Source organism: Lontra canadensis, unplaced genomic scaffold (genome assembly GCF_010015895.1).
Source record: "Lontra canadensis isolate GAN:19392208 unplaced genomic scaffold, GSC_riverotter_1.0 scaffold31, whole genome shotgun sequence".
In the NCBI taxonomy this organism is placed as follows: domain Eukaryota; kingdom Metazoa; phylum Chordata; class Mammalia; order Carnivora; family Mustelidae; genus Lontra; species Lontra canadensis.
In genome coordinates this window covers 4786498-4812879 of record NW_022631025.1, presented here as the reverse complement: position 1 = coordinate 4812879, position 26382 = coordinate 4786498, and the positions used below count along the sequence as shown (strand labels likewise).

At 34.8% G+C, this 26382-nt stretch overlaps 1 protein-coding gene and 1 pseudogene across 2 annotated transcripts in view; both read left to right on the top strand.

Annotated features, from left to right (window-relative positions):
• JAK2 (Janus kinase 2) overlaps nt 1–7868 on the top strand; it is a 131915-nt gene extending 124047 nt beyond the window's left edge. The window contains exons 23-25 of one of the 2 annotated variants that reach the window (XM_032866510.1): nt 3213–3330; nt 4869–4982; nt 5245–7868. In XM_032866510.1, coding sequence (XP_032722401.1) covers nt 3213–3330; nt 4869–4982; nt 5245–5352 — 340 coding nt within the window. In that variant the 3' untranslated portion in view covers nt 5353–7868. The remainder of the gene's footprint in view (nt 1–3212; nt 3331–4868; nt 4983–5244) is intronic. The other variant, XR_004383716.1, reaches the window with a different exon arrangement.
• Nucleotides 7869–12164: 4296 nt separating this feature from the next.
• LOC116873066 lies at nt 12165–18486 on the top strand (annotated as a pseudogene).
• Nucleotides 18487–26382: the final 7896 nt, after the last annotated feature.

Sequence of the window (26382 nt, the reverse complement as noted above, 5' to 3'; positions counted from 1 at the left end):
TTATTTATTTATTTGAAAGAGCATGAGCAGGGGTGAGGCAGAGGGATAGAGGAAGAAGGAGAAGCTGACTTCCCATTGAGCAGGGAGCCCGATGTAGGGCTCGATCCCAGGACCCTGAGATCATGACCTGAGCTGAAGGTAGATGCTTAACTGACTGAGCCACCCAGGTGCCCCTAGCCATATCTTTTAAACAATTATAATTTCATTTCAAAGAATCCTTGTTATCTATATTGCTTTTCTTGCTCAAAAGTGCTCTTTGTTTTAAGCTAACATGTTCCAGCATGTCCTAGGGTTGGTATTAAGAAGAACTGAAAGAAAAATGCTTCTGATAAAATAATTATTGAAGCAGGCTCTGGGACTCATGGAGGATCCTTATACTATTCTTGCTGTAGCGTATCCCTTGGAAAATCTTTGTAAATACCTGGGGTTACTCTTCACCTGGTTTGAAGACCTCTGTACAATACATGTGATAAGGATCTGACCCTAGATTGTAACAGTGGTGTTGGGTTAGGAGACTGATTTGATATATATATATTTTTAAGATTTTATGTATTTATTTGACAGAGACTACAAGTAAGCAGAGAGGCAGGCAGAGAGAGAGGGAGAAGCAGGCTCCCCACTGAGCAGAGAGCCTGATGCGAGGCTCGATCCCAGGAACCCGAGATCATGACCTGAGCCAAAGGCAGAGGCTTAACCCACTGAGCCACCCAGGCGCCCCTGATTTGATATATTTTTAAGATATATTCTAAAGGCACTTGATGGCTCATTAGCTATTGGATTGAAAGATGAGTCAAAAATAATCCTTTAGATTTCTACCTGGGGAGTAAGATAGATTGTTGATGCCATTCATCATATAGGGAAAGTAAAATAACCAGCTGGTTGTGAAAAAGGGGGATGGAGTTCTCTTTGCCACAACTTTATTTAATATGCAAATGTTCAGTAAGTCAAAGCACAAAAAAATGGTCAAGATACAGTTATAAATTTAGGAGATGTTAGTATCTAGGTGAATGAATACTATCTAATAGAAAGTTTTTGACAAAAAGGTAAAGCTCTGATGATGGAACCTTGGAAAACCCAAATTTAAAAGATAGAGAAAAGGGAAAGTGTAAGGGAAATATAATTAAAAATGAAATCTCCTCCTAACCCAGAAAACCTCTGCACAAAGATAGAAGAGAAAGAAAAAATTTATTACTGAATATCAAGCTATAATCCTGAAGTCATGGCATCACAAGCAACCTGCTAAGAGATTGCAAAGACAGAAAGAAAGCTCACTTTTTTATACGGCCAGATTCAACCCATTACATAATGTTCTCAAGATAAACAGTAGCCAGTCCTCAAGTAAGAGGACTTGGCGGCATGCTTTGTCACACATAGTTTATTCTAAGTTCACTTGGTAATTAGAGGGACCATCTGCATTGGCTAATTGGCATTATCCATAGGAAAAACAAACTTCTCATATCTTTATGATAGGAGATATTTTTGCAACTTGGGAGGAGGCACCTGCCAGAAGTTAAACTCTTACATCCCACAAAAACTGGGAGGTCAAGGTGCTACTTGTTCTGGAAAGATGGTTCCCAGGTTCTTGAGAAAGACATTCTTGCATCATAAAGCTAGCAAAAGTCTTTTAAGCAAAAACTTAAAAAAAAATTTACATACATTTCAAAGAGACAAAGAATTAAGTTTTCTAAAGTAAATGCTCTAAGACAAAAGAGGAGGAAGAGTCTTATCCCTCATTTTCATCAGGGAGAATTCTTTTTTCTTTTTGATTTGTATTTATCCTTACATGGGCGAGAGAAAACCAGCCTTGGAGATGAGGGGGGAAATTGTAGACAGTGCTTTCATGAAAATCAAAGGAAGAGACTTTTGCACGCTTTGGGGGAATGTCTTTAAGAAGATTTATTCCATTTGTGAGATAAAACTAATATACATTTAAAAATAACTATGTGAAAAAATTTTTTGAAACTAATTGTAAAAAAATAGCCTAACTATAGTATGGACAATAAATGTTACAGAACTTCAATAGCATGAGGTCATTAAGACCTTAAGTAGCAGAGAAAGATCTGTGGAAGTGAGGAAACTTAAATTGGATTTTGAAGGAGAGATTGAATTTATGTAATTCATATGTTTAATCTCATTAGTCTTAAACAGATCTTTGTCACTGTCCTCTGTAATAAAGATAAACTTAGCAGTGGGACCATGATACTCACAGTCCATTAGCCAAAGTCCTCCCTTGGATAGTGTTGATACTTGAGTAGATAATGACACCATTTTGCCCTGTGAGTTTGCATTTTTGCATTTCCTATCATAATTGCCCTCCTTCTGATTAACAAGTTCTTTCTTTTATGTTTATAGCTTTAGGTCTTGTTCCAGTTTAGAAGCCATTTTTCCCCCTCCTAGGAGACTTATTAGCTCAATTCATTTAAAGCTTTAACTTTCAAAGAGCCTCTTCCCCGCCCTCCACCACCCACCCCCCACCCCACGTACTGGAAGGTACTTTGCAGTTAACTTTGGTGTTACTTACAATAGATTTTTTGGATTTGAGTTATCGATGAATCACTGGGAGGACTCACAGGGCTCAGCATACAGTCATACTCATGGCTGATTCATTTCAGAGAAAGGATATGTAGCAGAATCAGTAAAGGGAAAAGCCATTTGGGGCAAAACCTGGAGGAAACTGAGCACAAAGCTTCCAAGGGTCCTCTCCCAGAAAAGTCACACAGGACACATTCAATTCCCCCAGAGAACGTGACAACTCGTTCTCTGCCTGGCATGTACCAAAATTCCAGACTCCCAGAAAGAAAGCAGGTGTTTAGTGTAGACCATATTGTTTAGGCCCAGTGAGCACTCTTCTCACTTAGGGAACTGTGGCAACCCTTCTGAAATCTTAGGTTTCCAGGCACAGTCATTTGTCAACATTGCAAACAACGTTTTTGAGAATGGTAGCCTCAGACCTGCTTATGTTACCGTTTCCTGTACAGCCTGTCTTTTTAGTCCAGTGATTTTCAGGTAAAATCAAGAGTTGGCATATCAAGTAACTTTTTTTTTAATGAAGTGTAGCTGGTACATGTTACATTAGTTTCAGGTGTACACGCTGTGATTCAAGGAGTCTATATGTAATTTGCTACTCACCACAGCTGTAGCTACTGTCTGTCACCACACAATGCTACTACAGTTCAAGTAACTGTCTTATGAATGTGTTTCGTATGTTATAGGTATGCTCCAGAATCATTGACAGAGAGCAAGTTTTCTGTGGCTTCAGATGTGTGGAGCTTTGGAGTGGTTCTCTATGAACTTTTCACATATATTGAGAAGAGTAAAAGTCCCCCAGCGGTTAGTGTGCTTTTTCTTTACTTTCGACTTTACATGAGAAAAGCTTTTTCCAAAGAATAATAGTAAGCTTTGGACTCATTTTAGAGCCTCTTATTGCTTATTTGGAAGACAACATCCAACAAAATAATCCTAAACTTACTCATTAAGTTAACTTGCATTTTCAAAAGGGAGGAGGTTAGAGAGGAAAATTAGTAAATAAGTAAATAAAAGGGAGGAGGTTGTATACTTTCTTTATGTTATTTTTAGTAAATCTATTCATTCTAAAAATTATTGAAAAATTTCAACATTTAAAAATACATTTCCCTGTTCTAGAAGTTTTTTAATAAGGAAGCCAGGAAAAAGAAAATAAAAATCTGTAATTAATCTTCTTAAGATAACCATTTTAATATTGTATGTTTTCTTCCAGGCTTTTTAAAATTTTATGTATGAAAGTGAAATTTTATCAAAAATATTTCTTTTATAAAATAAAAGTCATACGGTTCACTTTGCTATTCTGCTTTTTCATAAGTTCTATAGCATACCTATATTAGTAAATGTTCTCTACAAATATAACTTCTAACTTCTGGGTAGCATTTTATCATAAGAATATAATTTCTGGACAGTTCTTTTCCATTTTTCAGTCTAATTTTAAGTAATACTTCAGCGAACATAGTGAATTTCCTTATGTATAAATATTTATCTCTTGTCACCTTAGAATAAAAGTATAATTATAGGTAAAGGATTAGGAACTCTCTTAAAGGTTTTTGATTATTTCAAAATGCTTTCCAGAAAAATTGTACCAGATTGTACTCTCAATAACAGTGCATAAGAGTTTACATTTTATCATCTGCCAGTATTGACCATTATATTATGCAGTTTGGTCAAATTGATAGAAGTTATATTTATTTTATTTTAATTTGTACTTCTCCTATTAGTGTGATTGAGTGCATATTTATTGGCTATTTGGAGTATATATATATGTGTGTGCATTATCTCATGTGCTTTGCCCATTTTTATATTCATAATTTTTCTTACCTACTTAAAAGAACACTTTATAACTCTCTAAATAAGTGATGTGTTCATAAATATTTCCCTAGCTTATAGTTCAGACTTTACTTTTAGGAATTTTTAACATACAAATATTTTCTCTCCATTGCATTTATGCTTATATATGCATTCTATGTTATCTTTTTATTATGTCCTCTTTTACAGTCAACATTTACTTCAGCTGAAATGTAATATGATATGTTAAAGCAACAATAAAAAAACCAAAGTAAATATGTTTTAGTTCACTTGTTTTGGGCCCTTCTCAGGGAATTTGTGCCAAGCATATTATAGTTATGGAAATGGCATGATAGGCGTTACACATTCAGTTGTCTTTTGTGAAATATGATTGAAAAGAAAGGTTTTGATGCCCAAAATAGTTTGTCCTTAAAAGATCTCAAACATATAAGAAGACATACATATACAGAATTTTTCACATTTACTAGAAGTTGGGAAACTGATTCAAATTAAATATACAAAAAAAAATCTCATTGAAAAGTGGATTTGTATTACAGGAATTTATGCGCATGATTGGCAATGACAAACAAGGACAGATGATTGTGTTTCATTTGATTGAACTCCTAAAGAATAATGGAAGATTACCAAGACCAGATGGATGCCCAGATGAGGTACTAAAAAAACCCATTTTTTTATCCACATTCATCAGGTGATTTTATTTCCTTTTTACACAGGGATTTCAGGTCACTTTATGACATTTAATTTGCTGAGCTCTTGGATAAATAGCATCATCATAGGACTATGGACCTAAGCATGACCGTGATATGTGCCTGTGTAGGACAATTAAGTGGGATTTCTCAATTCATGTCTTCCACCAATTAAAAGATGGCACTTTGTGTTCTTTGTAATTGTGGTTTATTTTCTCTTTTCTAGATTTATTTGATCATGACGGAATGCTGGAACAATAATGTCAATCAACGCCCCTCTTTTAGAGACCTAGCTCTTCGAGTTGATCAAATAAGGGACAGCATGGCTGGATGAAAGAAACAAACTTCACTCTGAGACCAAAATAGACTTACAGAACAAAGTTTTGTATTTCACATTACTGTGGACTATTATTACATATACCATTGTTATGTATATCATGATGCTAGCCAGCAATGATGTGGAAATATCCATTCAAAACTTTCAAAGTTTAGTGAGCTTTTCTTCATGAGGACGTCGGTAAAAGACTTGATGAAAAGTCCTTAGCAAAGAATTTTGTGATTTCACAAAACTTATCAGTCTGTTAACATCACTTTTCTTTGGCAAAAGAAAAAAATAGACTTTTTTGAACTCAGAATTTTGAAAGATGAAGAAAATCATAATGTAGATTTTACAATGTTGACAATGCACCGCATACGTATGTACAGTTTTTACCACAGTGAATGTATAATACCTTTGCATCTTGTGTGATGTTTTACACAAGGGCTGGTATTCATTGATAATGTTTCCAAATTTTTCCATAGTTGATCTACAATAATGTCACTATACAAATTATGCTTAGATAATTGAATAAGCACCTTGTGTTCTTGTTCATCTATATCACTGGCCAGCAATATAAGCAGTTGTACACTTTTAGCTTGTAGTTCTATGTACTGTAAATATTTTTCAAAGCAACGGGAACAAATGTTTAGTTTCATTTGTATAGGAAATTTCCCTTGCCCTAAAGAATACATTTTGAAATGGAACAAGTTTACAAAGATATAACACAATCTATTTTCTTATTTGTCTCCCTTGTATCTCTTTGTGGTGAGTATGTTTTTAAAATAGAACTATCTCCAAATTTTTCTAAGACTGCAGTGAATAGTTTTCTTTTAAAATTTTGAGATTATGAATGCCAGGAATATTGTCATCCATCTAACTGTTGGCTGCTAATAAGATTTTTCAATCCCTGGGACCTTTGGTCATACATTACAATTAAGCATAAGCCATAAAATATATTGTTTTTTAAATGTATATGCTTATTGAGATGCATAATAGGTTAGGAATTTTTTTTCTAAAGAATATATATTTTAGGGGTTTCAGAAATCTCTTGTGGTCATAGGAGAGATTTCCTTTTGTTAGATTCTCATATACAAGGGAGAAATGAGAATAAATTGGTGAAAAGTATCCTTGTTAATCTTATTCAAGAATGCCAGTAAAAAATTAATAATGTATGTCTTTAAGACAAATGAGAGATACATATTTTCAATTAAGTATAAAGAATTATTTGTTGTTACCATCCTTTGTTTTAGTGCTACTCCAATGTAGAAACCATACATAAAATATGGTGGGGAGGGGTTGTGTGTGTTATTTAAACAAAGTTTAAAATACTTAGCATTTCAGTTAACAAGAGGGTAGTTTATTTTCAATGGTATATGCTGTTTTTTTAAACTTGTACTTAAAACTTTTGGTTATTTTTTGGAGGTGACTTTGAAATACAAATTATATATTTTAAAAAAATGCCTTACACAGAAAGTTTGAGATTTTTTGGTTGGAAGGAAGGAAAGGTAAGAAATGCTTTTTATATTATCTTTAAAGCATTTTAGTAGTTACCAAATACAGAAAACATCTAAAGTGATAGTATATTAGATTTTAAAAAGATTTCTGAAATTTTGATGAAAGTTGGATATAATTTTTATTTAATTTGTGGACTCCTCAAGGATTTGTATAAATACTACAATTAAGAGATCTTCCGTGCTGCTACTTTTCAAGTCAAAAGTAGCAAATCGTATAATATGCTTGATTTCAGAAACCTAAGTACTTAAAAGATTTTTAAAGGTTTATAACATTTTGTTTGTCTTTAAAAACAAAGGTATTAACTAGATTACTTAAAAATTTTTTCTCTTAGTGTTTCAGTTTTTAGTTTTAGGGAAAATAATCCCACATAAACGTTCTGAAGTCTTTAGAGTGGGATGAGTACCTTATTGTAAAATTCTTAAATTTGCAAGAGAATTATTATTCATTGAAGATTTGTGATGTTTTAAATTTTTATTCTGACTGTACATAAAAACAAGTTAACCTGCAGCTGTTCAGTTGGTTCTGCACAAGAAATAGGTAAGTAATTATTGTACCAGTTAATGCCAAATGTTTCTTCAAATTAATATTCTTTAGAAATGAGGGTAAAGATTTTCTTAGAAGTCTGTAATTCTGTAAATATTTCAGTATATTAAGTTATACAGTCTTTATATAAATAATCCCCTACTTCCATGCCTACTTACTTTGGGAAATAGTCACTTCCTCATGTTATCTGTATGTATGCTGCCAGTCACGCTCTAATTTGCTGTGGAAGATTGCTGTCTTACAAATTAAGACTTCTCTTTTAAAGTCAAGTGAAATATTTACCACAAATATAACTCGATATTTAAATTTTATTTAAATACTTTTATTGTGGAGTAGACATAAAAAAGTACCTACAGTTCTATACCAGGGGAGTGGCATTATGTGGTCCATTTACAGACTGCTGTTTTCTTTGTTGTGCTTTTAGCATGTTTCCACAAAATTGAAATATTGGTGTAATAAATATTCAGAAATTATTTTCTTTTTATTGTCACCTAACCAAGGAAGTGGGGGGGGTTACACATTGATGTAGGGATATGCAGAAAAAGCCTTGTATAAAAAATAGTAAATTTATCTTTTGATTTTTTAAGAAGCGCTTCCTAAGATTGTTAACTCCTGATGTGCTCTTTATGAACACTGCTGTATCCACTCCACGTCTGGTACTTAAATTATCTCTAACGAAAGTTTTTTTTTTCCTAATTTTTCAGTGTAACCTATTACAGATCTTTCAGTTTGCTGTATTAGAATAAATAATAATAGTAAATATATAAGTCAGCAAGATTATCCAAACAAAAGACTAGGTTATATGTGTTAAACCTCATTTTATTTAAGAAAAAAAATCAGAGTATGGATCTGAGAAAATACTTGGCATTTACTCACAGATTTGGACTGGTGTACTTAATTTCAAGGTAAATAGGACTAAGTGTTTCACGATGCTGACAGGAACATTTAGAGAGATTTCAGAATGACAAGAGAATTTTAAAAGTTTCAGATTATTCAAATTCATATCAGATAGCCTTTAACTTTTCACATGAATCAAATTTTTAGTAAAATGCACATTATATCCTAAATATTAAAATATTTAATTTTGTAATCTTACCAGTTTTATTTTACTTTATTACAATATGTTGTTTTTTTAGATTAAGAAGTTAATTTCTGTTGTACTTATGCCATATGGGATTGCTTGGTTGGTGCAGGCCCTAAAATACTGTTCATTTTTAGTCTTGTAAATTTATAAGGAAATGCCTTATCTCCAACTGAAACACTAGTCTTCATTAGTATGGTTGTAAAACTTAATGATCATCATTCCATGATAAGTCCTTTCTTTGCATAGCAAATTGCTTAACATTTTATTTTTGAAAGTAACTGTAGCAGGTTTATAATATAAGAACATTAAAAGAGCTTTAAGAGTCCCTGTTCCCAGTTACCCACATTCTTAGATTTTGTAAATGGTTTTAATTTTAATACTTGCCTAGGAAGCACACCTATAGATGCTATTTATTGGGGTCAAGGAGGTCATCTTTGAGCAGTGTGAGCAGAAGCTTAGCTTTTAGGGGCTCCTGGGTGGCTTAGTTGTTAAGCATCTGCCTTCGGCTAATGGTCCCAGGGTCCTGCTTGGCGGGAAGACTCTTCTCCCTCTCCCACTCCCCCTGCTTGTGTTCCCTCTCTCACTGTGTGTGTGTCTCTCTCTGTCATAAATAAATAAATGAATAATTTTTAAAGAAGCTTAGCTTTTAGATCTGTTTGTAAATAACAATAAATTGAGCAAGGGGATGAGCTAGAGATGGCACAGCAGGTAATAGAGATGCAGCAGGCAGCTGAGAAGGCAAATCATCAGTTGCAGATGATAAGACAGTATCAGAACAAGTACTAGAAACACAAATGAAAAGATGCAATAGAGATTTTTTTGATCAATTACCCTTTCAAGTACAGTTGTATACATAGATGAAAACCTTTAGATGATTTTCACAAAGAAAGATAAGGGGATAATATTTTTAAGAGTAAGTTTAGGTGCTTTTATCTTTTTTATTTTTTATTTTAGGTTTTTTTAGTTTTTGTTATTTTATAAAAATAATTTATTTAAGAGAGAGAGAAAGAGAATGAGCAGGGGAGAGGGACAGTAAGAGAGGGGAAGAAGACCCCCTGAGCAGGGCGCCCGATAGATCGCGGTTCAGTCGCAGGATGCCAGGATCTGACCTCAGCCGAAGGCAGACGCTCAACCAACTGAGCCATCCAGGTGCCCCAGTTTAGGTTCTTTTAAATGCTTAGAGTATATATGAATCTCAGAGTATGAATTTTCTACTAGCATGTAGTATAAGATTGTGAGTCAGAATTTATTTATAGAAATTACAGAATTTTTAATATTAGAGATTAATTTATAATTTATATTTCATATTTAAATATATATTTATAATATTGTATTATATATCTGAATATATTATATATTAATATATATTATAAGTATATATATTATATAATCATATATTAATATACAGTATTAATGTATGATATAATATTAATATATAATATATTGTATGATTATATATAACATTACTATTTAATATATCAATATAATAAATGTATATATGATATGATGTATGATATATTGTATATTATATAAATATATTTTATATTTATAGTAATTTATAATATTAGAGATTAAAGAAATCACAGTAAAGAAAATGGAAACAAAATGAGAAAGATAAATCTAACACTCAAGGTACTCAGTTATGAAAATGGAAATTTTCTTTTTTGACTATTTGAAATACACATATGCTTTCTTCTTCTGCATAATAGTTTTGTTGAAGGTTGCTGTAGCAATGAGTCTTTATAGCTATTCCAGATTTTAAGTATATTAACACAAAGTTTATTATTTTATGTCCTTAGTAACATTATTTTATTTTTTATTTCTTCTTCTTAGTAACATTTTAGACCCATCAATTTTTGGTTGAAGGCAAAGTAAAAAGAAAGTTATTTGCAGGATCTAAGACTTCATTTTGATTCTTAGGAACAAATGACTGAACTTGCTAACACTTTTAATCTACATAACCAAGGTGTCTCGGCCCTTCAGCTGCAAGCTGTGGGTGGCCCAAAGCTAAATGACATATCAGAAGTGGTTTGTGTTAAATGTTTGCAATTATTGACTACTATTCAAAAAGCATTTTAAATCCTTAAATCCTATAAATCCTTCCAGAAGAAGGTTTTTAAAAATGCTGTTTGCTTTTTTTTTTTTAAGATTTTTATTTATTTTTCAGACAGAGCAAGCGAGAGTGTACAGGAGGGGGAGAAACAGACGAAGGAGAACAAAATTCCCACTAAGCAAGGAGCCCCGTGCAGCACTGAGTCCCAGGATCTTGGGACTATGACCTTAGCTGAAAGCAGATGCTTAACCAGCTGAGCCACCCAGATGCCCAATCCATGTTTCCATCAGTAATTTTGAGGATAGTATGAATCTTCTAGTACCACTTCTTTTCCTTTCTGTTAGTGATTTTATAACAGTGCATTGCAGCTTGTTGAATAGGAATTCTTGATAATAAGAGTAAAGGTATTGTTGACAATGAAAACTGAAACTGAATTTTGCCTTTTTATTGAAGGACTTGGAAAAATGTTGAAATCTAGAACTCTGTATCATTGTAAATTCCTTAAGAGACCCCATTTATTTCCAAAAGTAGTATTACAGGGAAATAATTTTTCAAAAATTGAGACTACTGTAGAGGATAGTTCTTTTCTAAAAATGGTTTGTAAATCTGAGACCTACGGGACAGTGAGTATGGTTCTGGGAAAAAAAGGAATTTATAAATTTCTGTCAGAGCTGAGATTAAATTCACATTTTGTGGGAATTTTTTCTAACATCTTGAATTTCTCTTATTTTAAATTTACTATAATAAATGTGGAGGATTAGAGTACAAATAACTCAGTCAAATGCCAAAAATACTTGAGCTCTAGTAATTACCTGGGTCATTTTCTTATATTTGCTCCAACTTGCCACTTAATGGTCATATTCTTAGTAGAATTCTTTCTCCTCTCTAAATTAAAAAAAAAAAAAGTATCCTGTCCTCATCGTGCATCACTTCAGATCTTCCTACATAGGTATTCACTTATCAGTACTGACATTGCATACTGTCTACAACTTTGAAGTTGCATCAGGTAGTTCATGTTAATAGTTGTAGTAGGGAAGCCATCTTCTCTTAAGTATCTTGATAAAATCCTAAATCCCACTCCTGTGTTGAGAATAAAGAAGAATAGATAATTATGGATATTTATGGATATAGTAATTATGGATATAGTAAAGAAATCCTGGATAATTGTATGTGAGGGCAAATCCTGGTGGTATATCCACTTAGAATTCCCTATTAGATAAATATTCAAACAAAACCAAGAGATAAAAATTTAATTATGTTGCAACTCTGAGAATATTATCCCTAATCACGATGTTTTCAGGGATCCTAGTTTGCTGTGGCCCCAAACAATCTCAGATACAAAGAAGGTGGGTATCTTGGGCCTGGACTTAGTATGAGAGAGTTTCATATACTACTTCTCTTTAGAACATGCTTTTTCAAGAGCTATCACCTTTAAGAGGGTCAGTACTCTTATTGGGGGAAGAAAACTCTTTTTAAGTATAAAGCACATAAACAGATATGCTGTGCTTTTAAAATTTCATGGTGGAGAAGAAGAGGGAGAAAATGAAAGGTCAGCTCCTGGTTGGGGAGGGGAAAAGGGAAGTAATATAAAGACAGTTGAGAAATATTGCTCTAGAGGGTACTCTTACGGACATGGGCCAAACCAGCACTACCTCAGAAATGACCTCAGGAAAGGGAAGATATGTCCGTGTCAGAACAGCTGAGAGTATGAGAGCTTTAAGCAAATATTCCAAATAGTTTATCTGAAATAAGAAGTAGCTGATATGTAATCTTTCTAAAAAGTCATCTAATTTTAACCTCTCTAGAATTTAAAGGTTTTTCCTTGACAGATATAAAAGTTGGGTCTTCAGTGGAGATAAATCCCTGAGTACCATTTTGTTGTCTTGTTTTTACATTTTGCAATAAGTAAGATTTAATAATCCCCTCAAAAAACTTAACAGGGTATTTTGATAATATACGATGTATTAACAATTTGTTTCTTGGTCAGACAAGGAGATAATAAAGTACTTTTTGATATTTAAACCATGTCCTATCACTGTATATTAAAGTAAAAGATAAAATTTCCACAGAGAAAAAGAAGCAATGCCAAGTAAAGATCATATTTATTTTATGAAATTTATGGAGAAGACTACTCACTTTTGACTGAAAAATGCTACAGGGTTTGGTTTGGTTTGTTTTAATTTGTTAGCTATCCTCCAGGGTGTGAAGTAGTGTAGCAGTGTGGTTTTGATTTGCGTTTCACTAATAATGAATGATGTTGAGCATCTTTTCATGCACAATTTATCGGCCATTTGGGGAAATGTCTCTTAAGTCCTTTGCCCATATTAAAATTGAGTTTTGTGTTGTTAAGTTATAGGAGTTCTTTGTATTCTGGATATTAACCCCTCATCAGGTATATAATTTGTAAGTTATTTTTCCCATTCTGTGGATTACCATTTTACTCGATTTGTGTCCTGCAAAGCACAAAATTGTTCAATTTTGCTGTATTCCAATTTATCTCTTCTTTTGGTGTCATATCCAAGGAATCACTGCCAAATCCAATGTTGTGAAGCTTTTTCACTATGTTTTCTTCCAAGTATTTTATAGCTTTGGCTCTTACATTTATGTCTTCAATCCATCTTTGAGTTAGTTTTTTTCATATGGTATAAGGTAAGGGTCCAACTTCATTTTTTTGCATATGGATTTCCAGTTTTCCCAGCAACGTCTGTGGAAGAGTGTTCTTTTCCTCACTGAATGATCTTGGGGCACCCATGTTGAAAAATCATTTGGCCATAAATGTGAGAGTTTTTATTTCTGTTTTATTCCAATAGTCTGTGTATTTATCTTTATGCCAGGACCATACTGTATTGATTACTAGTAGTTTTTGTGGTTAAGTTTTGAAATCAGGAACTGTGAGCTTCCTTTGTTGTTTTTCAAACAACAAACAACTTTGTTGTTCTTTTTCAAAAATTGTTTTGGCTTTTTGGTGTCCCCAAAATTCCATATGAATTTTAAAATGTTTTTTTCTATTTCTGCAAAAAAAAAAAAAAAAGATTTTTGCAGATCTTGGGGTTTTGATAGGGATTGCATTAGATCTGTATATCACTTTGGGAACAGGTAGTACTCTCATGTGGATTATCTCATTTTATTCATACAATTGGTAGGTATACTATTATTTTTCTCATTTTAGGTGTGTGGAAACTGAAGTTTAGCAATATACAATAATTTCCAAGTCTCATGTGTATAAGGAAGAGATGCTGCAATTTGAACATAGCCTGACTCCAATGCCAGAGTTCATAACCATTCCACTATGTTGCCTTTCACAGCTTTGTCAGCACACGTATAAAGCAGCAATAAACTTAGGTAAGCTTTCTGCAGTGATCCATAGTTATATTGCCCAGGTGGCAAGGTGACAAAATCATTTTGTTCTCAGTAGAAATTATTTGAGTATATTTTTAGTTGTGTTGCTACACATCCTATGCTCCGAACAAAAGAATTTAAGTGGGCAAATATAGAAAGTAGGTCTTTGTGGAAGGAGCAGTGTAAGGGACAATACTGCCATTTCCTAGAGATGAGAGAAGGTTGAAAGTAAATGAATTTTTTAAAAGTTTGGACTAGATGATCTTTGCCTTTGAGAGTATTGTGCCAAAATTCAATTTCATTAATATACACTGTATTATTAGTTTCAGGGGTAGAATTTAGTGATTCATGTTACAACACCCAGTGTCATTGCATTAAGTGTCCTCCTTAGTGCCCATTACCCAGTTACCCCATGCCCTGATCCACAACCCCTCCAGCAACCCTCAGTTTGTTCCCTAGAGTTCAGTGTCTCTTATGGTTTGCCTCCTCTGTTTTCATCTTATTTTTCCTTCCCTTCTGCTATATTCATCGGTTTTGTTTCTTATATTCCACATATGAGTGAAATCATATGGTATTTGTCTTTCTCTGACTCATTTTGCTTAGCATAATACCCTCTAGTTCCATCCTTGTCATTGCAATTGCAAAATTTCATTCTTTTTAATGGCTGAGTAATATTCCATCACATCTTCTTTATCCATTCATCTATCAATGGACATATGGGCTCTTTCCATATTTGGGCTATTGTGGACATTAATGCTATAAACATTGGGGTACATGTGAACTTTCAAATCACTATGTTTGTATCCTTTGGATAAATACCTAGAAGTGCAATTGCTGGATCATAGGGTAGTTCTATTTTTAACTTTTTGAGGAACCTCTATACTGTTTTCCAGAGTGGCTGCACAAGCTTGCATTCCCACCAACAGTGTTGGTGTTGGGAAAATTGGATAGCCACATATGCAGAAGAATGAAACTGGACCACTCTTAAACTATACACAAAAATAGACTCAAAATGGATGAAAGACTTAATGTGAGATAGAAATCCATATCCAGGAATCCAATCCAAATCCAGCTTTGGTTTTCTTTTTCAACATTCCTTTGGCTATTCGGGGTCTTTCTGGTTCCATACAAATTTTAGGATTGTTCCAGCTCTGTGAAAAATGCTTGATGGTATTTTGATAGGGATTGCATTGAATGTGTAGATTGCTTTGGGTAGCAGGGACATTTTAGCAATGTTTGTTCTTCAAATCTGAGCATGGAATGTTTTTTCATTTCTTTTTGTTTTCCTCAATTTCATTTATAAGTGTTTTTAGTTTTTAGAGCACAGATCTTTTATATCTTTGGTTAGGTTTGTTCCTAGGTATCTTACGGTTTTGGTGCAGTTGTAAGTGGGATTGATTCCTTGATTTCTCTTTCTTCTGTCTCATTGTTAGTGTATACAAAAAATGCACCTGACTACTCTGCATTGATTTTATGTCCTGCAACTTTGCTGAATTCCTGTATCAGTTCCAGCAATTTTTTGCTGGAGTCTTTCAGGTTTTCTATATAAAGTATCATGTCATCTGCAAAGAGTGAAATTTTAACTTCTTTGCCAATTTGGGTACCTTTTTTTTCTTTTTTGTTGTCTGATTGCTGATGCTAGGACTTCCAGTACTATGTTGAACAACAGTTTTACCATCAAATTCTTAACAACTATTATGTCAACATACTATAAATTATTGATAAAGTGTCACTTTTCAGGACAGTTATGCCCAGAAGAGATAACTTTCTCTGCTCCCCTTATGAAGGATTCTGTCTATCATTCCAAGACCTTCAACATGTGTCCCAAACTGCCTTACCTAGATTTATTTCTTCTTACTACTCAACAGTAACTTTCAAATCCAGCCAAACTGGTTTATTCACCATTCATTCCCTGATAGTATCTTATAGCTTGGACTAGAGGGTATGGATAGAAATGGAAAGACATAGAAACAGATCCAAATGATGAATTGGATGGGAGGGCTGACAGAAAGGAACAAATCAAGGATGTTTCCTTGGTTTTGGTTTGATAGATGAGCTCTTATGGAGAAGGAGGGAGTTTAGACAGAATTCCATTTGGGACATGTTGGGATGCCTGCAATATTTCCAAGTAGGGATGTCACACAGATACATAGATAAACATTTAAAATAACAGATATAGGTAAGGTAACTTAAGGAAGTGTTTTTAGAGAAAGGAAGCAAATGGAGGATAAGGTTCTGAGACAATCACTTAGAGGTTAGATAGAGAATGAGTCAGCAAAGAAAGACAAATAGTGGTCAGTGAAAGAGGAAAACAAGCAAAGTGGAGTTTCATGAAAGCAAGAGAAATGTGTTTTTAAGTGGGGAAAAGTGGTCAACCTTTTAAAAAAAAATTTTTTTTTTTTTTTATAAGAGAGAAGTGGGAGGGTGAGAGGGAAAGAGAATCTCAAGCAGGGGGCCTCACAATCACAACCCTGAGATTATGATCTGAGCTGAAATAAAGAGTCAGATGCTTAACTGAGCCACCCAGGTGCCCCATGGTCAATCATTTTGAATGTTATTTATTGAAGCACCAAGTAATAGAAGCTTTGTTCACTGACCATTGTACTTGGCCACTGTGAACTGATGGTAAATTCAGTGTAGGTGGAGGACAGCTTCCAGACTGGATCAGGTTGAGGAGGTTATGATGTTGGTAAGGAACTAAAGACAGTATGGGTAGATTACCATTTGAGAAGTTTTGCCATGAAGGGGAACAGGAAAATAAAGTGATAGTGGGCAAGAAAATAAAATTCTTGGTTTTTATTTGGGAGTTATTATATCAAGTTTATATGCTGATGGAGTGAGTCATGAAGAAAGAGAAAAACTGAAGGGGTACAAATTATAAAGGAGGTAAAATGTTGAATGGGATCCAGAGCACAAGAGAGAAATGAGTCTTTAATACATCAGGGACACTTCTCCATTTATAGCTAGAAGGCAGATGGTAAAATGTGGTAAACACAGGTAGGTTTGTAAATTTGGTAGTAGAAACATGAGAGCATTTTCCTGTGTTTATTCTGTATTCTACAGAAGTTTGAAGTGAAATTACTAACCCAAACTGGTAATTTGATGGTACACCCATATCACATTTGATTACTATGTTTTTGTTTTTGTTTTTGTTTTTAAGAGATATTTCTTTTAGAGAGATAGCACATGCATGAGAGTTTGGCAGGGGTGGTGAAGAGGGAGAGAATCACAAACATACTTCCTGCTGAGTGTGGAGCCCAATGTGGGACTCAGTCTCACGACCACTGAGATCATGACGTGAGCTGCAGTCATGAGTCAGACACTTAACTGAGTGAGCCACCCAGGTGTCCCTTTTCTTTCTTTTTGATTTCCTTGAAAGATCATTGGAATGAGCAGAGCCATCCATCCCCCAGCTTCCAGTGCTACTGTCCTCCTTCATTCCACCACTTCTCCCACTCTAATGGCCATGGCCATTCTTGGCATTCCCTGTGAGTGATGGTATCTCATCACAGCAGACCACAGAAATAATGAGCTTCAAGCACACGAAAAGATGGAGATGCACGAGAAGATCAACAACTGTTTTTGAAGAGTTAAGGGAACAATTAAAAGAACTTACCAATCAGTATGAAAAGTCCGAAATGATCCAAAGGACCCAAATCTGGGCAAACTATGGACGATGTACTTAAGAACTTAACTGAAGAAAAATTCTGTTGTTAAATGAACCAAGATAGGTTGTTGGATGTCATTGTTAGCTTGAAAAAAGTAAGCTGAAGCCAGGAACGAGAGTTGTTTTGGCTGTGACTACATTGATTCTTGCCAAGATCCACTGGTTTATGCAGGTCTAAGTAGAGGGAATATCTCTTTTTGTGAAGTAGAGGGGTCACTGGAAAGGTCAGAACAAATGAGAGAATTCAGAGGTAATAGAACTACCTTTTACAAACCTAGAATTGTATCAGTATAGGGATATTTCCAAAAGGCTGCTTGTATAGGGCTAGTAGTTAAGAAAAACACTAATAGCAAGAGCTGCTGTTAGCCAACTGGAATGCAATTTCTTAAATGTAGCATACAGTTCTGTTATAGACAAGTACATTGAAAGTGCTTATTTGATCAGAGAAATGTTTACACCAGGAATCATCAGTCATGCATCATGTTTATAGATAAAAAAAGATGCCATTGGTGGATACTTGTTTCCTGGAAGTACTTCAGCTGACAGATTCAGAGAACTTTATGGAGTTATGCAATGGGTGGATAGGATACTCTGCACAGTTAAAAAAATCATGGCTACACACAAGTACAGTGGATCCTGCTTTGCTGTCTCCAGATAAATAGAAAAGATACACATTATGTATAAGCAAGGTTAGCTATCTTGAAAATCTGTGGAGGTAACATTACAAAGCCTGATTAAAGAGATTATTAGAAGCATATACAAAGCCTTCAGATGACTCCAATGGAGCAGACCTGAAAAACATTTGCACTGAAGCAGGCATATTTACAATTCATGCTGATCATGAGTCTGTAGTATAGAAAGACTTCATGAAAGCAATCAGAAGTAACTGATTTTAAGTAGCTAGAGTCTAAATTGGACTACAAACCTGAATTCTAAAAAGATAAAACATAAGACGAATTACAGGGGTTTTTTTTTGTTGTTATTTTTTGTTTTTTTTTTAAGGTTTTTATTTATTTGACAGAGATCACAAGTAGACAAGAGAGGCAGGCAGAGAGAGAGAGGGAAGCAGGCTCCCTGCTGAGCAGAAAGCCCGATGCGGGACTTGATCCCAGTACCCTGAGATCACGACCCGAGCCAAAGGCAGCGGCCCAACCCACTGAGCCACCCAGGTGCCCCGAATTACAGGTTTTTGATGGCTACATGACACATTGACTTAATGTAAAAATCAGTTGAAAATGAATGCAGTGGCAATAATCTCATGAAATGTATATGAATTTAAAACAAAATAGTAAAAATACGTAGTTTGTAATAGATGTAGAAGTAAAAGATACGGTACAAATAGAAAAGACAGGGGGAAATTAAGTATATTGTTGACAAGGTCTAAAAGTGCTTGTGAAGTGATATTATTTGAAGGTAATTTGTGATAAAGATGCGTATTGTAAACCCTAGAGTAACCACTAAATATCAAAATTAAAAATTAAAAGAAATAGCTAATAACTAATAGAAGCAATAAATTGGAATTATTTTTTTTTAAATCAACCCAATAGAATGCAAGGAGAAAAAAGAACAGAGATCAAATTGGACAAATAAAAAATAGCAGGAGCCTAGATTTAAACCCAAATCATACTGGTAATTACATTAATCAATGATTTAAACATTATAAAAAGACACATTATCAAATGTAATGAAAAGGCGAGAACCAAGTACATGCTATTCACAAAGAACCAACTTTAAATATAAAGATGAAGATAGGCTAAAAGCAAAAGGGTGGAAAAATCATGTATAATGGAAATGCTAATCAGTAAGTTGGGAGTGGCTGTATTAATATCAGGAATATTACCAATGATAAAGGGAGACATACATAAATAACAAAAAGCAATTCATCAAGAAGACACACCATGCACTTAGTATCAGTTTTGAAATACATGAAATATAAATACTCTAAAAGGATAAATAGATAATTACACAATTCCAGACATTTCAACACTTCTGCTAATTGACAGAACAGGAAGAATCCAAGATCCATAAATATACAGAACATTGCAATCAGCCAACTTGACCTGTCATTTCTAGAACACTCCAGCAAATAGCAGCAGACTATGCATTCATGTCAAGTACACATAAAATAATGGTTGGTTGGCAGATGGTTATCTGCTCTCTAGTTATTTTATGCTCTTCATCAAGATGAAACATATCTTGGGCCCTAAGACAATTCTCAAGAAATTTTAAAAAATTATTCTCTGTCAATAACTTAAAACATCAGTAAAAGAAAGATCTTGTGTAATGCTATGAAAAATAGGAAACTTGAAAACAAACTGAGTCAAAGAAAAAATACAAGAGAAAATGGAAAATATTTTGTAGGGGCACCTAGCTGGCTTGGTAGAGTATGTGACTCTGAATCTCAGAGTCATGAGTTCCAAGTCCCACATTTGATGTAGAGCCTAATGAAAACAGATGTATATATTGTAATGAATGAAAATAAAAATACATATGCAGGTAAGCTGTGATTAGAGTGAAATTTATAGCTTTAGATTCTTCTATTAAAAATGAAGAAAGAGGGGCGCCTGGGTGGCTCAGTAGGTTAAAGCCTCTGCCTTCGGCTCAGGTCATGATCTCAGGGTCCTGGATTCGAGCCCCGCATCAGGCTCTCTGCTCAGCGGGGAGCCTGCTTCCTTCTCTCTCTCTACCTGCCTCTCTGCCTACTTGTGATCTCTATCAAATAAGTAAAATCTTAAAAAAAAAAAGGAAGAATGATCTAAACCTCAGAAACTAGAAAACAAAGGAAATTAAATTCAAGTAAAGAGAAAATAAAGTTAGAAGTATAACAAAGTAGGAAAAAAATTGAAAGGGAATACCAGTGAAGGCAAAAGCTGCTACTTTGAAAATATCAATAAAATTGATAAACCTCAGAATTACCAAGAGAAAAATTTAAAAGGACACAAATTACCAAAATCAGTAATAAATGGGCTATTATTTATATCCTACAGACATTTAAAGTAAGAAAGAAATATGAGGTTTATGCCAATACATAGGACTAAGAACTTAGACACAACTAATTTCTTGAAAGAAAAAAAAAATGCCAAAACAGACAAAAAACTTATAGTTAGAAACTTGAGGTGAAATAACTTCAGTGTGAATTTTATCAAAGAAGAAATAATATAATCTTACGCAGATTTTTTTAAAGAAATTTAAGATTTTTTTAAGAAATTTTTTAAGATTTATTTAGTTTAGAGAGAGCATGTGCATGTGTGGTGAGAGGGACAAGGAGCAGACTCCCCATTGAGCATAGAGCCCGACCAGGGGGGAATCTCACAACCCAGAGATCATGACCTGAGCCGAAATCAAGAGTCAGATGCTCAACTGAGTGAGCCACCCAGGCCCCCTCACACAGATTCTTTATGAAAATAAGAGAGTGAACACTTGCCAACTACCTTCATGAGGATCCCTTTATTCTAATACCAGGACCAAAAATAGACATAAGAAAAAAACTATATGCCCATATTCCTTATAAATACTGACAGAAAAACCCTTCACTAGTAGCACATAGATCCAGGAAAAAGGAAAAAAAAATATTACTATATCACTACAGATTCTTCAAATTCTTATCTGAGGAATACAAAGTTAGTTTAACCCTCAAAAAAATCAATGAAATACATCATATTGACAAGATAAAGAAACTCATATCATCTCAATATATGCAGAAAAAGCATTGAACAAAATCCAACCCTGACAATAAAAACTCTCAGCAAACTGGGCATAGACAAACTTTTTCAATCAGTTAGAATGCATCTGAAAAAATCAAGCTACCATCACACACTTAGTGGTAAAAGAATGAATGCTTTACCCTTGGGACTGGAATAAGGCAAGAATGTTTACTCTCTTGTCTACATTGTACTGGAAGACCTAGGCAAGGCAATGAGGCAAGGAAACAGAAATAAAAGACATATCAGGAAGAAATAAAAGTATCTGTACTCATATATGACATTATTTATGTAGAAAAATCCCACACAATATATTTTTTAAAAAGTTACTAGACTAAGGGAATTTATAATATTGCAGGATGGGTGGCCAAGGTACAAAAATTTACTATTTCTATATACTAGGAACAAATAAAAAGTTAAATTATTAAAATTACCACTTAAAATAGCACAGAAATAAAATATTTAGGGATACCTTTAACAAGGTATTTGTTAAGTATTGCACACTAAAAACTACAAAATAGTGTTTTGTCTACACTATTTTGTAGTTTTTAGTGTGCAATACTTAACAAATACCTTGTTAAAGGTATCCCTTAGTATTTTATTTCTAAATGGAAAGACATACCATGTTCATAGGTCAGGAGACTCAATTTTCCTCAAAATGATCTGTAGATTCAGTGCAATATCAATCATAATCTCAGCAGAATTTTGTAAAAATTGACAGGGTTCTAAAATTTATATGGAAATAGCAAGAACCAAGAATAGCTAATACAATTTTTAGAAAAGAACACAAAGGTGGAAGAACTTGGACTACCTGACTTTAAGACTTAAAATAAGGCCATAGTAATAAGACAGTGTGATGTTGGCATAAGGATAAATGTGTGGATTAATGAAATACTACAGTATCAGAAATAAACCCACTCTCTATATATGGTCAGTTGATTTTTGTAAGACATGTCAAGGTGGACTGGATGACAGAACAGTCTTACAATTAACGTACTGGAACTACTTGTTCGCCATTTGTAGAAAATAAACCTGGCCCCTCTTCATCGTACACAAATATGAACTCAAATGGATCACAGACCTAACATGAAAGTTAAAACTGTGAAAATTCTAGAAGCAAATTTAGAATATCTTAAACTTGGAAAAGATAAAGATATGTTAGATATACAATGCAAAATACCCCAGTTATAAGAGAAAAATTGATGTTGATCTTCATCAAAATTAGAAACTTTTTTTTTTTAATTTTTTATGTGACAGAGATCACAAGTAGAGAGGCAGGCAGAGAGAGAAGAAGGGAAGCAGGCTCCCTGCTGAGCAAAGAGCCTGATGAGTGGCTCAATCCCAGGACCCTGAGATCATGACCTGAGCCAAAGGCAGAGATTTAACGCACTGAGCCACCCAGGCACACCAGAAACTTATCTTTTAAAGATACTTTAAGGCAGGGAGCCTGGGTGGCTCAGTTAAGTTTCTGCCTTCGGCTCAGGTCATGATTGCAGGGCCCTGGGATGGAGCCTCAGGATGGGCTCACTGCTCAGCAGGGAGTCTGCTTTTACCTATCCCTCAGCCCCTCCCCCTGCTCATGTGTTCTCTTGCTCTTTCTCTCTGAAATAAGTAAATAATATCTTTAGAAAATAATTTTTAAAAAGATACTTTAAGGAAATGAAAAAGCAAGTCACAGAGTGGGAGAAAATATTTGCATTTCATGTATCTGACAAAGCATGTGTATCAATTTATGAAGACCCCTTACAATTCATTAATTAAAAAAAAAATTAAAAATTGGGACGCCTGGGTGGCTCAGTGGGTTAGGCCTCTGTCTTCGGCTCAGGTCATGATCTCAGGGTCCTGGGATTGAGCCCCACATCAGGCTCTCTGCTCAGCAGAGAGCCTGCTTCTCCCTCTCTCTCTGCCTGCGGCTCTGCCTGCTTGTGATCTCTCTCTCTCTCTCTCTCTCTCTCTGTCAAATAAATAAATAAATAAATCTTTAAAAAAAACAAAAACAAAAAAAACTAAAAATGGGCAAAAGATTTGTACAAACACTTCATAAAAGAAGATGCACGAATGACCCATAAACACATGAAAAGAGGCTCAACATCATTAGTCATGAGGAAATGCAACTTAAAACCACAGTAAGATAGCACAACACTCTCACTAGAATAGCTAAAATTAAAAAGACTATGTGAAGATACATGTAAGTCAGGATTCAGATACTAGTCTTTTTTCTTTATAGCTAAATATATTCAAAGGCCAGATTTGTAAAAACATAAACATAAAAAGTTTGAAAGACTGATAATACAAAGTGTTGGTGAAAAGATGGAGAAACTGGATATCACTTAGGAAAACAACTTGACAATTTTTATGAAGTTAAATATACACTTATTTGCCACTGCATTGCCACTCCTACATATTTATGCAAAGGAAAAACATGCTCACAGTGAAAATTGTACATGAATGTTCGTAGCAGCTTTATTCCTAATACAATAGAATGCCACGCAAAAATCAAAAGGAACAAATTACTGATTGATGCAACAACACTGATGTATCTCAGAAACCTGAGCGAAATGAGAGAATTGAGCCAGAATGAGTGAAATGAGCCAGATGTTAGAATAGGTACCGGAGGGCTCCATTTATAGTAAATTTTACGAAAGGAAAGACCTCCATAGTGATAGCAGTAATTTGGGCCTGGACTGACTTGCAAGTGGGCAAGCTACTACTAATCATTTAGAGTTTCCTTTTAAGATGAAACAATTTACTACCATCCTTGCCCTAATACAGTTCAAAACCACTTTTTGAACCACTGTCAGGGGCTTTATCATTCGAGCCCACCCAACAAAACAGAAGCCACATCAGGTATTTTAACAGTAAATTTAATATAGAGTGTTAGACTTGTATTAGAGGACTCAAAAGGAAAAAGTCAAATAGTAAGTTAATGCAGATTAAAAACAAAACCCCACAACTTTAGGAAGCAGCGACCATGCCTGCACAAAGGAGAGAATTAGAGATTATCAAAACCTAGAAGCTTGGAGGAAGGGCCCCATGGAGTGGAGACCCAGATCTCTGCCTGCCTGGCTGGTGCTAGTACTGTGGGAGCTTGAGGAAGGGCCCCCCAGAGATGGGAGTCAGACCTTTGAGGAAGGGGCACCAGACAGCTGGTATTGGTATCTCTGAGGGAAGGTATGAAGCTGGTTGTGGAAGTCCAGGATAAAACAAAAAAGGCTATCACTACCAGTGGGCAGAAATGCTTACTTGGTGATGCTGACAGAAACAGCAAGAGGGGAAGGGGTCCTCTCTTGTGCCCCAATGGCAGATTCTCACAGGAAACTGAGTAGTAAAGGAAAAGTGTGGTTTACAGAATCCAAGTCTGAGCATCACAAAGCATAATAAAGAACAACAGGAAATTCAGGGCTGAGAGCCGATAGGTTACTGACCAACACAGAAGTCAAAACAAAATAGAGACCAAATAAATGAACTCCAAACAAAACACATGGATAATTTCCGCTCGTGATTTTATTGACATCAGGAGTATTGAACAAGATGCTGGGATTAAATCTTGATCCAGCTCCATCACTAACTAGCAGGTAACAACATAAAGGAGCCTTAATAAGTTGTTTAATATCAAAGTGTCTCAGCTTTCTTTCTTCCTGCTTCAGGATTGTTCTAAGGAGTCTGTAAGAAAAATGTGAGTGTTCTATGCAAATGCACTAAATCATTGTTAGCACAATTATAAACATTAAAAGATAGCCATCAAACCACAAAACTATTATGCACCTTAACAAATTATTAAAGTGTGTAGGGAAGTATACAGCTATGCAAATAGCACACTTGGTTAATCTCATGTTTTTCCTCTTTTTTTTTTTTTAAGAGTGGGGAGAGGGGCAGAGGAAGAGGGAGAATCTCAAGCAGGCTCCATGCCCAGCATGGGGGTCAACTGCACAACCCTGAGATCATAATCTGAGCTGGAACCGAGTTGAACGCTTAACTGACTGAGCCACCCAAGAGCCCCAATCTCATGCTTTTCTAATTTGGACTTCTGATGTGTGTATATCAGTAAGCTAATAAACTATTTTTATTTTTAAATTATAAGGACAAACCTGTAATTCAGAGTGGGCTCAAGTGCATCACTGCATTTTAGCCTAAGCATGGGCAATTCTCAATGGTGCATTTCCATCCAACATCAGCAGACTTATTCCACCACTAAACCATGATGCAATCTGTCATTTTGTATCTAAACAGGTGGCTCCCATATTTAGAAAGACAACTGAATGTAGACTCCCCAGGAACTGGTAAAAAAGTTCAGACATACTTATTAATGCATTGTTTAAGTGTATACGATATAGATGCATGTGAAAAAGAACCTTTGTCCTAAGAAATAACAGCACCAAATAGAAACAAAAACTTAACTGTAAAGAACATTACAGTACATATTTGAGAAAGAAACTAGAGAAAGATTTAAAATGATGCTTACCTCTTAATTAATGGTGGAAAGTAAGGATTCCACTCTGAATTCTTTGGAATAAGTTTTTTTCTAATTTGCACCATTAAAAATATTTCACATGTGGACATAAAGTGGAAAAATACCATGAACTTAGTGTTATAACATCACATCGAGTCGAAATATGCAAGCACAGAAATAGGATTTCAACAGTATTCCACAGGACCATTACCAGTGGTTCTCGACCTTAACCCAACGTCAGGATGAGATGGAGGGCCTGTAACAACACAGATTGCTAAGCCTCACACGGGCAGTTTCTGATTCAGGAGGGCTGGACTGGGACTTGAGAACTATGCCATTCCCAGGTGCTGCTCACACTGCATTCTCTTCTGACCGAGCCAAAACAGAGTGTCACGTTATAGCAGTCCCTTCACAGCAGAGTAGCACGGAAAGACGTTCACTGAACTCTAAGTCCTCAGTAGAGATTGTGAGAAGATTACTGACCAGTTACTATAAAATGCAAGGAATTAAAAGAGAACCTGTGATTATAGTGTAAAAGCACCTAGTAGGAATGGGAGCTGGTTAATTATTTTGAAGATGGTGGGACAGACTGGCATACTGGAGTGAGCCTCACTGGGGTGAACCTCATAGTCATGGGGCATCAGCCCCATGGAAGGCAAAACATAACCATAATCCACTTAAATGCAGCCTGAG